Here is a 15,051-nt window from a genome sequence, read left to right on the forward strand (position 1 = left end):
GAACAGCCCTAGGTGTGCTATGGCCGGGGAGAACTGAAATAGCCATCAAAATGCTCACACTTTCTGCTAAAAGAAAGGACACTGTCTTCTATGCCATAAATGGAGTCACAACTGTGAACTGCTCTAGGAGTCCTGTCGTCTTATCTGAGAGTCAGTTCCTTTCCTGGCTCTTCTTGGAGGATCTCAGTGGAACAGTACAAACAGTAACCAGCTATCTCACACCCGCTTGAGTGTGGGATAAAAGACAAGCCTGGACCTGCCAGTGCCCTCCTAATTCCAAAGGACAGAGAGACTTTGTAGGGAACATGTAATGCCCACACTGCCCTTTTCTGCTGAGCATTTACAGCAAACACATTGTGGCTACAAAAGTGTGGTGCTCATATTATAAGAGAAAGGACCCACATGTGGGAAACAACAAATCTCACAGTGGTCTAGGGTTTCGTTTCCACATGTTCCTCTCAAAAAGGAAGGATGGGGAATTCCATGGTTCAGAACTATCCACCATCTTCAAAGTCTGCATCAGCAGAGAATCAGTACAAGCATACCTCGGAGATATTACCAGTCCAGATCAACACAATATAGCAAATAATCATGACAAAGAAAGTCATATGAAGTTTTTGATTTCCTAGTGTATACAGAAGTTATGTTTCCATATACTGTAGTCTACTAAGTGTGCGACAGCCATTATGTCTAAAGAACAATGTACTACCTTAATTTAAAAATTCTTTATTACTAAAAGAAAGCATGTAAATCAATGAAGCTAGAACACTTCCTTACACCATACACAAAAATCAACTCAAAATGGATCAAAGACTTAAACATAAGACAAGATACAATAAACCTCCTAGAAGAAAATATAGGCAAAATATTATGTGACATACATCTCAAAAATGTTCTCCTAGGGCAGTCTACCCAAGCAATAGAAATAAAAGCAAGAATAAACAAATTGGACCTAATTAAACTTACAAGCTTCTGCACAGCAAAGGAAACCATAAGTAAAACAAAACAACAACCTACGGAATGGGAGAAAATTTTTGCAAATGAAACCGACAAAGGCTTGATCTCCAGAATATATAAGCAGCTCATATGACTTAATAACAACAACAACATAAAAAAACCCAATCCAAAAATGGGCAAAAGACCTAAACAAGCAATTCTCCAAGGAAGAAATACAAATGATCAACAGGCACATGAAAAAATGCTCAATATCACTAATTATCAAAGAAATGCAAATCAAAACTATGATGAGGTATCACATCACATCATCTGGCCATCATTCAAAAGTCCACAAATGACAAATGCTGGAGAGGCTGTGGAGAAAAGGGAACCCTCCTGCACTGCTGGTGGGAATGCAGTTTGGTGCAGCCACTGTGGAAAACAGTATGGAGATTCCTCAAAAGACTAGGAATAGACTTACCATATGACCCAGGAATCCGGCTCCTGGGCATATATCCAGAAGGAACCCGACTTCAAAAAGACACCTGCACCCCAATGTTTATAGAAGCACTATTTACAATAGCCAAGACATGGAAACAGCCTAAATGTCCATTGACAGATGACTGGATAAAGAAGCTGTGGTATATTTATACAATGGAATACTATTCAACCATAAAAATGACAACATAACATCATTTGCAGCAACATGGATGTCCCTGGAGAATGTCATTCTAAGTGAAGTAAGCCAGAAAGAGAAAGAAAAACACCATATGAGATTGCTCATATGTGGAATCTTAAAAAAATAAAAAAAAGAAAAGAGCATAAATACAAAACAGAAACAGACTCATAGACATAGAATATAAACTTGTGGTTGCCAAGGGGGCAGCGGGTGGGAAGAGACAGACTGGGATTTCAAAATTTGTAGATACTGACAGGTAGATGTAGAACAGAAAAACAAGATTATATTGTATAGCACAAGGAAATATCTACAAGATCTTGTGGTAGCTCACAGCAAAAAAAAAAAATGTGACAATGAATATATGTATGTTCATGTATAACTGAAAAATTGTGCTGTACCCTGGAATTTGATACAACATTGTAAAATGACTATAACTCAATAAAAAAAGAAAAAAAATTCTTTACTACTAAAAAATGCTGAAAACCTACGGAATGGGAGAAAATTTTTGCAAGTGAAACCGACAAAGGCTTGATCTCCAAAATATATAAGCAACTTATACAACTCAATAAGAAAAAAATAAACAACCCAATCCAAAAATGGGCAGAAGACCTAAACAAGCAACTCTCCAAGGAAGACATACAAATGATCAAAAAGCACATGAAAAAATGTTCAATATGACTAATTATCAGAGAAATGCAAATCAAAACTACAATGAGGTATCACCTCACACCAGTCAGAATGGCCGTCATTCAAAAATCCAAAAATGACAAATGCTGGAGAGGCTGTGGAGAAAGGGGAACCCTCCTACACTGCTGGTGGGAATGCAGTTTGGTGCAGCCACTATGGAAAACAGTGTGGAGACTCCTCAAAAGTCTAGGAATAGACTTACCACATGACCCAGGAATCCCACTCCTGGGCTTGTACCCAGAAGGAAATCTACTTCAGGATGACACCTGCGCCCCAATGTTCATAGCAGCACTATTTACAATAGCCAAAACATGGAAACAACCTAAATGTCCATCAACAGGTGACTGGATAAAGAAGATGTGGTATATTTATACAATGGAATACTACTCAGCCATAAAAACCGACAACATAATGCCATTTGCAGCAACATGGATGCTCCTAGAGAATGTCATTCTAAGTGAAGTAAGCCAGAAAGAGAAAGAAAAATACCATATGAGATCGCTCATATGTGGAATCTAAAAAACAAAAACAAACAAAAACAAAGCATAAATACAGGACAGAAATAGACTCATGGACAGAGAATACAGACTTGTGGTTACGGGGGGGGTAGAGGGTGGGAAGGGATAGACTGGGATTTCAAAATTGTAGAATAGATAAACAAGATTACACTGTATAGCACAGGGAAATTACACAAAATGTTACGATAAATCACAGAGAAAAAAATGTGAAAAAAAAATGCTAACCATCATCTGAGCCTTCAACAAGTAACATCAAAGATCACTGATCACAGATCACCATAATAAATATAACAATGAAGTTTTAAATATTACGATAATTACCAAAATGTGATACAGAGACATGAAGCGAATAAATGCTGTGAATAATGGCATGGCTAGACTTGCTCGATGCACACTTGCCATAAACTTTCAATTTATAAAAAATGCAGTATCTATGAAGTTTAAAAAAATAAGGTATGCCTATGCTGTCCTCTAAATCACTCAAACTTGGTAACATTGTTTCTTTGGCATAATCAGGAAACATTTCACAAAAGACTAAAATACTTAGCAGAAAACATACTTTGGTTTTTTATTCAAGGGTATATAGACTGATAGGCAATGGTTGTCTAGGGTTCACCTCCAAATATTTCCATTTCCAATGCTATTTTCTAAGGACATATTCCTCTAATATTTTCTTTCACATGTAAGGAAGAGGATATGAAAAGCCACAAAAGGCCAAACAAATGATTTTTCTAATTTTAGAGAGGAACCTGGTGGCTGCTGGGATAAGGGCTACCATCCATGGTCACAGAATTGAATGAGGCAAGGCTTGCTGGCCATCATGGGCACTAAATGCATGACCTTTGACAGTGCTCCAATCAGGACAGTGCTGCTGCTTCTGATAAATAGAGAGAAGTCCTGCAGACCCATCTGGTTAGACCTGCCGCCTTAGAAATTTGTGGGAGAGATGAGTGGCAGGAAGGGTGACCAGCAGCGTTAGCCAGCAAAGCCTTGGCTGATCCTCAAAATCCTCAGATCAACAAAATATGCCTCTTACATACATTGTGGGCTGGCCGACTAGTTGTCCAGCCCTTTGCACTCAGCCCAGGGGCACAAGCACAAGCCTGAGGCTGTAAGAAAAGATCAGCCTCAAAGAACTCTGGGCCCTTCTGCAGCATACAACAGAAGGCCAGGTTTGAGGTGAGCCCATTCCCCTACCACTGGAGCAGAACATCACCTGAACTAACTCAGGCTCATCCAAATTAGGCTGACGCCTAAGCCTAAATGGACCCTAGCCAATTTCTGGGCCCTGGAAAAGTAGTCTTTTCCTATCTCCTCTGCTCTTTCTGCAACTGATGCCTCTGACCACCATTTCTCAGATTAAAACATCATTTGTTTCTGACCAAACTATCATAAGTAAGAAATAGCAAGGGCTCAGATTCCATGTTAATTTCCCAATAATTATCCAGTTATGAAGACCCAGCGAGAGTGAAGGAAATAATGACATTACCACATCCTGAGACGCATACTGGGGGTCCTCCGGGTTGACTGACCAGTAGCAGTAATCAAAGCCAAATGCCACAACCTTCTCCCGGGAGTCGCCAAAGCCATCGAGTCGACCGTCCACCTAAAATCAAACATAGGATCCAGTGTCTTCTCTGCTATAATATAAGAATCTGGCCAGTGGAACTGATTCCTCTCTGCTGAAGCTAGAGAGACCTGGACTGGTCATGAGAATAGTTACGATATCTACCAAAAAAAGAAAAAAAAGTATCCTTTGTATTTGTTAGGTAGAGTGAAGCCTCAGAGAAGTAAATTTGTCTGTCACACTATCACTTATCTACCTACTCACAAACCAACTCCCTGAGGCATAAAACAGTTTGAGAGAAAAAGCCTTTCTTACCATTATCATTTCTTCTCTATGTATTTCTGTAGAGGACACTGGAAATGCATTGAGTAAGTCAGCCCCTGGGCCTGACAGGCTCTATCAACTTAAAGCTGTCACAGAGGTCCCTGGGGAATCCACCTCAAGTGAATTAGAAAGCATGTTGGACAGAAGAGGTGGGACCACTCCAGCTGCCCAAGGTAGACAAGGGTCGAGCTAGAACTTAGAACTGTACTGACCTCCAGGTACTGGGGAGAATGGCATTCACAGAAATGCCTGTCTTACCATTTAAAATTTAAACTCTGGACAGGGATACACAATCCCTTGAACTAGGCACCATAAATTACGGTAGAATGAGGCTGTCAGAATGACTAAGAGATTCCTAGAGGACAACTGACCTCAGGGAAATAAGCAGTCAACAAGGTGTGCAGGGGGCAGATTAGAGTTTGATCTTGGACAGAATTTATTCTTAAGAACCCAAAATATGAGCTTTCAGAACAAAGCAGCTGAAGTGATTAGGCAACAGAGATATAAATAAGAGACAGCAGAGAATGAAAGGCCTTTTGTCCCTAGGGAGCTCCTGCTGAAAGTTTGGCAGGCTCGGATCTCTTTCAGCAGAGAGCTACCAACAAAAGGAAACAGAGCACATCACAGGAGTAACCAAGGAGTGGGCATGGCTGGGGGGCCTGGGGTCCCAATAACTCTCAACCTGCAAGTCAGCTTCGTCGGCTCTCAGGAATGCTGAGTACCACCTGCAAGCTGACTGTAGCAGCAGTCACACGGCCAGCTTCCCTGTCCCTCTCCACTGCCCAAGGCCCAGAAAGAAAGAAACCCTTCCACTTCCACTGGCCTGGGAAATGGAGGAATGGGATGGAGAAAATTAGCCCTAGCCTGTGGTAAGGGGTAGAGGAGGAAATTCCCAGTGTTTGTCCAATTGTGATCAAAGATCAGTCAGAACTGAGAGAAAATTTGTAGCAAGATTCAGGCTAGTGATTGACTCCTTTCTGGGATCCAAATTCTCTTACCCTGGCCCTCAGTATGGCCAAAATGAATCCTGCATTAGCAGATGCATACTAAAATCCCTAGTAACACTTCTAGATGAAGTGATATCAAATGAGAAGTTTGAGACAAAGTCTAACTGGTGGTCAGGTGAGTTAAATATAAGCACAGATTTCCCCCAGCGTGACTTAAGCTGGCCACGGGCCCCATAATACCCCTGGTATTTACTTTCAAAGCAGCTACTGATCAGTTTCCAAAACAGCTGCACCCTATTTGATAGCACTTGGGCTGCAGCAGCCACATGCCCTGCATTTATTTCCTGCCTTATTTTTATATTTGCTTTGTGATTGGTCAAAGCTCTTCCCACAATTCCCCTTGTAAGCCCTTCCCTTTCCCACTCCCCATCTCTAAACACATTCACATACACATCTTCACCCCAGAAGTCACTGTAATAATACCAGCTCCTCAGTGGAAAGAAAAAGGAAGACAGTTTCAGGCTTACCTTTAAATTCCTGATTTTTGCCACTTTGCCATCAACTTCCACAATAATTCTTCCCCCTTCTTTGGTCTCCCTAGAAACAATATACAAACCCATATGAGAAAAAAATACTGCTTTTTTTTTTCTTAATCAAGAAAACAGAAGCTGAGACCAGTGCTATTGGGACAAAATGTTTCCCTAGTGCTGTCTCCATAAATGCTGTAAGCATCATGTCAAGCAGTCCACTAGCTGGCATGCTTCTCTGGACGTTAGAATTTGGCTTGGCAACAGTGAAGAGTTGCTGTTTCAGGCATTCTCTATGTGCTCAGCATTATATTACGTACAGTATATACTGTACGTCATCTTATGCAATCCTCCTAACACCCTTTCCTAACACAGCTTTTAATGTATTTACATTTTTACAGATGGAAGATTAAGGCTGAGACAAATTATGTAACTTATCCAAGGTCAAACAGCTATCTGTGGCAGAGCTGAAATTTAAACTCAGATCTGTCTGACCACAGAGCCATATGCCTTAGAAATCAGCCCTGGAAACCCTGGAGAGTGTCCTTGGCTCAGGACACAGAATGGCATCACCTCTTACTTTCTCTGAGATTTTGAGCACAGAAAATAATGAAAAAGGTTTTGGAGTCCTCTCTGTTGAGATCCTGAGAACATATTTCCCAAATCCATTCCTTATATCTTCTTAAATCAGAAATGAGAGCCAAGATCCTTGAGAATCATCCTATACTGCAGTTATATAGTAATACTGCTAACAACGAACCGACCCCGACATTCACTTACAAGGGGCTTAATCCAAGTGACCCACACTTGAAGCCCAAAAGGAATGGAATACACTCCATTCTAGATATGACACCATTTTTCACAGTGTAAAGAGCTTTAGCTAAAGTGCTCAAGGCCAGAATGTTAACAGAGGAAAGTTAATTCATTGGCACTTCTTCCACTGCAATGAAAGTTATCAATTAAATTACTGCTGGCCTGGGACCCAAAAGTTGAGTGAGTAATTCAGTTTTTATCCTTCCTCAGGGTTCCAGGATGTGACCTTGCGGATTTGGGGGTGGCAAGGGGTGCACAGTGAGACAAAAGTCTTCAGATTTAAGATTTTTTTTTAAACCTGTCAATGAGTTTGGGATAAAGCCCCGGATAAAAACGTCCCTCTCCCAGTGATGACATTTCTGTTACTTAAATTTCCTCAGGGTTCTGATGCTCTTTCTTTCACATTTCACACTAGACAGTACTTAAGGCAGTAGGGATAGTCTTTGTCCCCGAGATATCATAAAACTGTACCCCCTACCCCTGCCCTTGGCTGTCCTAAAAGAAAATCTTTCATCTTTGGTGTTAACATTTTACAAGATAACATCTTTTTCCTTTCTGAATTTTAAAGTAGGTTTTATTATCCCTCCACCCACCATAAAATATGCAGGTTATAGTAAATTTGGATAATAAATAAGAGGGAAAATGCAATAACTTTTTCCGTACCTAGTCAATCGAATTCTTTTAAAGTGTGCCCTTTCTTGAGGATTCATTTAGGACTCTTCAGCATAAGCAGCCAAAAACAAAAAAGGTCCTGAAACTGACCTCCTGACAGAAAGATGTGACACTAAAAGTGGGTGAGATGCTGCTCCTCCCCTGCCTGGACCACTGCCATTGGTAACCTAGTGGTTCCAAAGTATTCTAGAATGAAATCAGGGAGAATTAAAGTAGAGCAGAAGATAAAGAAAGGGCACCAACTTCAATAGGGCAGCTGGCTGCACAGAGCTCAATGGAAGTCTACTGGTGCTGCTCCCATTTGCCTCTGGGACCTGAATTCCACCAAGAGGCATTCATTCTGCAGAGTTAAAGGTTTTGGACAAGGATAAATCCTCAACTACCTGTTTACTCCCAGGAGAGTGTTTCTCAACGTGTGCTCAACAGACTTTCTTCAACAGAATTACGGGAGATGGGGCTAGTTAATTCGAATGCTTGTTAACAAGTTGCAGCATAAAAAGCTCCCCAGGTATACAGTATCTATACTATAATATGAGAATCACTGTCCTAGAGGGGAAAATAACCAAGCCATTTCCACTTGTTACCTATTCATTTGTAAAACTTGAAATAAAAAAAAAAAGACAGCTAAGTATAGGGAGGAGTAAAAATAGCTGTCAAAAATTATACAGTTAGCACTTTATTGAACACTCTGTTCTAAGTATTTTAAATGTATCCTTTCATTTAGTCTTCACAAAAACCACTGAGGTCGTTATACTCTTTCACAGATTTAAAAAGAACAGCACAGAAAAGGAATATAGTGCATGAAAAAACTTTCGACAGGGCAGCGGGAAGTGTTCCAGAGCTTATAGTGCTGGCAAAAGAGAACATGTTCTCTCAATGATGAATGATTTGGGATAAACAAGGGGCAGCATCTTATAATGAGACATGGACTTTGATTATGGGAAACAACTGTGAGGTAGTAGGGAGAGCATCAAACCATCTCCCATGTTACTTTACTGATGGTCAATTCTAGTCCTACCGAGCAAACAGGCTTTTGCAATCTCAGGAAGGTGCATCTTGGTCCGGTGAATCAAATCTTGGCTCTACCTACTTTTAGACCTTAAACAAGATCAATTTCTCGGAAGCTTAGACTAGATGACACCTAAGATTTTCTTCCCAAGTACAACATGAGATCCAAAGACTTTGTTAACTGAGTCTGTGCTGATTACTTATTTGAAGGTTGGGACAAACCACATAATCAGAAGATTCCCTAATGTTCAAATGAGCCTCAGCAAAGATGGTGGAAGTTAACAAACCCTGGAATACAGCTGCATCTCTGAGTGATTCTATGAGAAGAGGGGCGTGGTCTCGACTTCCTAGCTGGGGTCACACTGGATTTATTCATATCTGCTTTTAAATCTGTGCTCCTGAATCTTCAGCATGCAATAATCTGCTCACACCTTGGGGTATCTGCAGTCTTGGCATTCTACCCCTTGCTACTCAAGGTTCTTAACCTGAGCTAAAAATAAGCTTTTGTGCCCTTCTTTTGCCCTCACTTTTGTTTAATGATATTGTTATTCTCTACTGTGGTTGCAAATAACAACCCAATTTCAAGTTTTTTTTTAAATTGAAGTGTAGTTGATTAACAATGTTGTGTTAGTTTCAGGTGTACAACAAAGCGATCCAGTAGTATCATTTTTCAGATTTTTTTCCATTGTAGGTTATTACAAGATATTGAATATAGTTCCATGTGCTATACAGTACGTCCCTGTTGTTCATCTATTTTATATATAGCAGTCTCCTATCTGTTAATCCCAAACTCTTAATTTATCCCTCCCTACCCCCTTTCCCCTTTGGTAACAAACCTTTGGTTTGTTTTCTACATCTGTGAGTCTATTTCTTCAACAGCATTTCCTTAATCTTCCTAGTTCCCAAGGAACTGGGAAGTTACTGTTAGGAGTGGTCAAAGTTATTATCCTGAGAACCCTACAAGAGCAGCTTTGCAAAAAGATCTGCCAGAGGCTACCTCTAGGTACCCTATATCTATATCTATGAAAATCCCCCAACCCTGAGCCACCACATCCATAAGCTGAAAGACAGGTGTCATAAGCCATGTACCAATCTAAATACAGCAGTTCAAGCACCTGCTGCTTTCTTTCTTTCTTCATCATACTTCTTTTATTTTTTCCTACCTTCTTTTCAGTTTTGTTTCTTTCCCTCGTCTCATTGCTCTCCTCATTATTCTGTCAATTGCATGATTTTTCAAATCCAATCACCTCCAATCAGGACAACAATCCCTGCTAGTACCAAACTTTGTTATGGGAGACAATGCCTTTTTTTTGATCCTTCTGCCCAATTTCCAAGCCATCTTATGCCCTGGGAATTTTTGAACCTCCCAAATAGTTCCAATATGTGCCTTCTGTTCTAAACCACATTCTGCCAGCTTTATCTCCTACCACTCATCCCCCTCCACACACCCTCTTCTCAAACAACTGAAACTTTTCTATTTCCTAATAAAAGCTAAAGTCCTTTGCTCTCAGTGTTCTTACCGAGTGCTCTTTACATTTGTCAGCAAGCTCTAATAGCTCTTTAAAAGGTTACTGGGTTCAAACACCAACCCTTCTTTGAAGCCTTTCCTGACTTCCCAAACCTATCAGTGGAAACTCAGTGAAAAGAGAAATTATGTAGCTGGAAACTTGATGTCTCAACAGCTGAGAAGTGTAGGATCAGATTCACCTATGAGGAGGAAATGGGCACTGACTACATTGAGGGAAGGGGTTGGAGTAACTTCCCCCTTCTTCACAGTTCTGCTGTCAAGCACAAAATAAAACCACAATCTCTCTGAGCCTCAATTTCCCTCTCACGCCTTACAATCCGCCTTCCTCCACATCTTCGCAGAGAAACCCAGGTGAACGCAGGAACACACAATTCTGTGTCAGTCCTCACAGGTGCTCCAGAACCACCACGAAGAGACAGGAGACCGCCCATCCCTCCCCCCGCGTGGAGATAACTTTCCCAGCTTTTCTCAGCGTACCCAGGAGAAACGCTCAACTGGAGCCGCGGTCTTTCAAAACTCCTGCTGTCAGGACTTCAGGGACACAGACACGGCGCAGCCCACCCCTGCGGCCATCCACGAACCGCTACTCGCCAGGGCACTAAGCGAAAGCTCGACCCGAGCGAGGCCTTGTCCCGCCAGGCCTTTACGGTTTCCGGACGCTGGCCCCTTGGGCCACTTTGTGTCTGATTTCTCCGCGCCAGAATCACTTGAGGGAGAGGCGGGGGCCGCCCCCTCCTCTCTGCTCATTTGATGCCTCAGGCGCCCCCTCCCGCCCAGACTCACCTCTTGCTGAGGGGCCGAACCCTCACTGCCACCCGCACGTTCGCCATCCCTCGGCCACAGCCCAAGCCCGGCAGGTCGGCCCAGCTGCTGCATCCCTGGCCCCAACCCCAAGCCCAGCCGGAGCCCAGCCGGAGGCCGGCCCCAGCCCCAGCCCTGCGCCGCCTGCCCCACGCGCCTCACAGGACAGCCCCGCCCCTGTAAGAGCAGCTGCCCGGCCCTGGGCGGTGTCTGCCGAGCCTCAGCCAATCCTGAGCTCGGTGGGCGGGAGGACGCCCGGCCCGGCCCGCCTCGCTCCGCCCCCACACCTCACGGGACGGCCCCGCCCATGCGCGCGCTGCTGCGGGCCCGGGCGGTGCCTGCCTAGCGTTGGCCAATCCTGAGCGCAGCGGGCGGGAGGGCGCAGATCCTGGCTGGGTGGGGCCGGCCCCCGCCTACTAGGAATTAGCTTTTGTTCTCCCACTGTCTGACAGTGCTATAGAGTCAGGTGACTCCGTTAAATTTGGTTAACGCCAGGCAATTTACAAAGTAATTTGTTGAAAACGTATTCTCTGCGTTCGCCTGAGCTGTCAATTCTGCCGATATATTTTAGGGGCAGAAATGAAATGGGGAACATTGTCTTTCTTTGAAGACGCACTGCAGTTGAAGGAGTTTAGAGTGCTCACTGGCGAGCTTCTTTAGATTGTGCTGGAACCTCATAGCTAGTCTGAAGAGTTTGTAATCGTGGAGGGAGTACTATCAGACAGAATTTGTTCATTAATTAATCCAAGAAATAGCTACTGAGTACCTACCAAGAGTCAAGTACTGTTCTAAAGCCCTGAGAATACAGTCCCGGCCTTCATTGAAATTAGAATCTACAGGGAAGGAATAATAAATACATAAATGTGTAATATGTTGAGTGGTGCTAATTAGGGTAAGGAGATACAGTAATGGTTTCTGTGTGCATATGTGGGGGAAAATGCTATTTACATAGAATCTTCAGGAAAGGCCTCACTGATGACACTTGACTAGGTTTGAATAAACTGTGTGTGTGTTGGGGGAACTTGTAAATATTAATTTATGTATTTAACAAATATTTTCTAAGTAATTGCCTAGTAGGACAGCTTTTATTCTAAGCACCAGGGACGCAGCACTGTGGAAAAAAGGCAAACCTCTGACCTCTTGCAGTTTGGTGTGAGAAACTTAAAATAAATAAAACAGTTTAAGTAAAATGCATGTCAGATTAGCTAAAAATAAAGCAGGGAAGGAGGTGAGAAGTGAGTAGAGAGGGTGTTGAAGTTGTAGATGATATGGCCAGAAAAGGCCTCATAGAGAATGTGACACTTGAGAAAAATCTGAATGATGTAAAAGAAGAGACATGCTGTTATCAGGAAGGGCAATTTCAGACACAGGGAACCAGCTAATGTAAAGGCCAAGAATTTGGAAAAAGCCTAGAGGAACAGCAAGAAAGCCAGTGGGGGTAGAATGGAGTGAGAGAGGGAATCATAGAAGTAGCATGAGGCCGTGGTAAATAAAGCCTTTGGATTTTATTCTAGGTAAACTGGAAAGCTGTTGGAAAGTGTTAAGGAGAAAAGTGAAATTATATGATTTATATTTTTAAAGGATTACTCTGGCCACTGTTCTGAGACTATTCTGCCGAGTGGGGAAGGATGGAAGTGCAAGGACCAGTCAGGAGGCTGTTTTAGTACTCCAGTAGTAGTGGTAGAGTCATGGTGGTGCCTTTGATTTGTGTGTCCTGCAGGTACTAATAGTTTACCTATCCCATCTCCTCTCTCATTTTTTCAAAGGTCCCGTCCCTTGAGTACAGGGACAGCTGGTTTACAATTCAAGTTCACCTGGAACCCTAGTCTCCTAAGTGGCTTCTCTATTCACTGTGCTTTGTGGTGGGAATAATGACTGTATTAGGGAAAACAGTATGAAAGTTACTCAAAAAATTAGAAACAGAGCTACCTTATGATCCAGGAATCCCACTTCTGGGTATATATTCAAAAGGAAATGTTTGTTTTACAGGTATCTCAGGAAATTCCACAATATATTAATTACTTTTATTAATATCTCAACTCTATTTTACATGTCAAGAAGCCCTTTGGGTTTTCCTATTCCTCAATTTTCCTAACTTTATTGAAGGTTTGAGAGGATAATGGGCATCAGTCTGGCAGAGTCATGGATCAGAGCAAGGAGTAAAATAAGAAAACTGCTGGAAAAACCAGGCAGTACTTCAATTCCTCCAGAATAGGCTTCATCAAATGGCATCATTATTATGCTGGAAGTGAATTTAGAAATCTCACACACCTCCTATTGTAAATAGAAGGACATTCCAGAGCTATTTTTCTGTTTGTTTGTTTATAGTATCCACATGTCTAAAAGCTGGGGGAAAAAAATGATCCACATTTATTGACCCAGCACAGTGCTAAATTAGCTTTTCTCTTTGTAGTAGACCTCAGTCTCAACTTACCCCAAGCTTTTGTTAATCAGATAGCCTGTATGCTTACACTTTAACTGTGTATGCTAAATAGAGAATCTGTCCTTTCAATCATACAGGATTCAGACAAGAGCCTCACAAAATTTTAGTTAGAACTTGCAGGTTTATTTTTTTTATTTTGAAAAAGACAAGATAACCCCAAAATAAAACAAAAAACAACCAGACTTACCAATATTAATGACAAGATATCAAGAAATCATGAAGAAAATGATGAAATCAAATGAAAAAAAAGCTTTGCAGGATGTCTGAAATCAAGGCTAGGCTTCAACAGATTCTAATGAATACAACTAAAAGTTTTGCTTAAAGTGTCTAGGCAATGTTCAGGAAATTAGGACCACTCTTCTATATTCCATTTGCAAAAGTCAGCAAAATAGACTTCAAAACATGTTTTAGCAGGACAGTTTTGGTAATGATCCTGCCTCCTTATGAACAACAACTTAACTCATCCACTGTGTTGAGGCTCTTCATGTGTTAAAGTGTGTGATGAATACAAAGATGAGTGAACCCTGGTTATACAGAGAATGCAACAGTATAAAAGTAATGAAGCATACATTTTAAAGAAAAGAGAACCCCAAGTCTGAAAATAATCCAGTGATAGTTGTACCACTGATACAAAAGAATACAATCTGAGATTAAGTGTTAGTATACCAGTCCCTTATATATGCATAATAACCTCAGATAGGTAAAATATCTGAGCAATTTTTAAGATAAAAACCTCTGAAAGCTTTACTATAATGTGCCTTTTTCTTTGCTTTGATCTACTTTTCTTCTTTGCCTATTCCTAAGGCTGTCAATGAACACCCTCAGGAACTGCTTAGTGTGTCAGGGTCCCCAAGACTGCCTCCTGCCCTGGGTTTGATGATATGCTTGGAGGAGTCACAGGACTCAGTGTATTTTTGTTCTCATGGCTATGATATATTACAGCAAAAGCAAACAAAGCAAAAAGAGCAAAGGGGAAAAAGGTGTATGGGGGCGAAGTCTGGCAGACACCAGGTACAAGATTCCAGAGTCCTCTGCCAGTGGAATCCAACAGGATGTGCTTAATTTTCCCAGCAACTGAGTTGTGACATGTGTGAAATGTTGTCTGCCACAAAAGCTCACTCAAGTTGCAGTGCTAGGGTTATTACTGCAGGCTAGTCACACAGGTACCTTCTGCCTAGCATGTACCAAAATTCTAGAGTCCCAGGGTGAAAACAGATGTTCAGTACAAACCAAACCATGCAAACACCTCGGTCACAGCAAGCAACTCTTAACAGTGAGAGTGAAGGAAACCCTCTTAAAATCTAAGTTCCCAGATGACAGCCAACCAGGCCTTTCACAGGACAGCAGCCAGGTCTGCTTTGTTACTCTTTTTTGCACACTTAGTAACAATCCCACAGAAATAATCAACATACTTTCAGATTCAAGACTCTCCTAATTCAGAAACAAACTTTTTTTTAAACTGCATAATAAAGTCTGCTGCTTAAGATATGGTTAATGTGCTCACATTAATAAATTATCAGTTATATTTGAATTTTACTGAAAAGTGGAATGAAAATATATGAAAAACAAAGGAAAATTCAGTTGGTCTTAATGAACTTGGA

At 41.6% G+C, this 15,051-nt stretch overlaps 1 protein-coding gene across 1 annotated transcript in view; it reads right to left on the bottom strand.

Annotated features, from left to right (window-relative positions):
* Nucleotides 1–11,129, bottom strand: part of STARD9 (StAR related lipid transfer domain containing 9) — a 108,592-nt gene extending 97,463 nt beyond the window's left edge. The window contains 3 exon segments of the mRNA XM_031672886.2: nucleotides 4,310–4,426; nucleotides 6,186–6,255; nucleotides 10,990–11,129. Of these exon segments, the coding sequence (XP_031528746.2) occupies nucleotides 4,310–4,426; nucleotides 6,186–6,255; nucleotides 10,990–11,036 (234 nt within the window). The 5' untranslated portion in view covers nucleotides 11,037–11,129.
* Between the last annotated feature and the right edge of the window lie 3,922 nt (nucleotides 11,130–15,051).

The sequence above is a fragment of the Vicugna pacos genome, chromosome 6, assembly GCF_048564905.1.
Source record: "Vicugna pacos chromosome 6, VicPac4, whole genome shotgun sequence".
NCBI lineage: Eukaryota > Metazoa > Chordata > Mammalia > Artiodactyla > Camelidae > Vicugna > Vicugna pacos.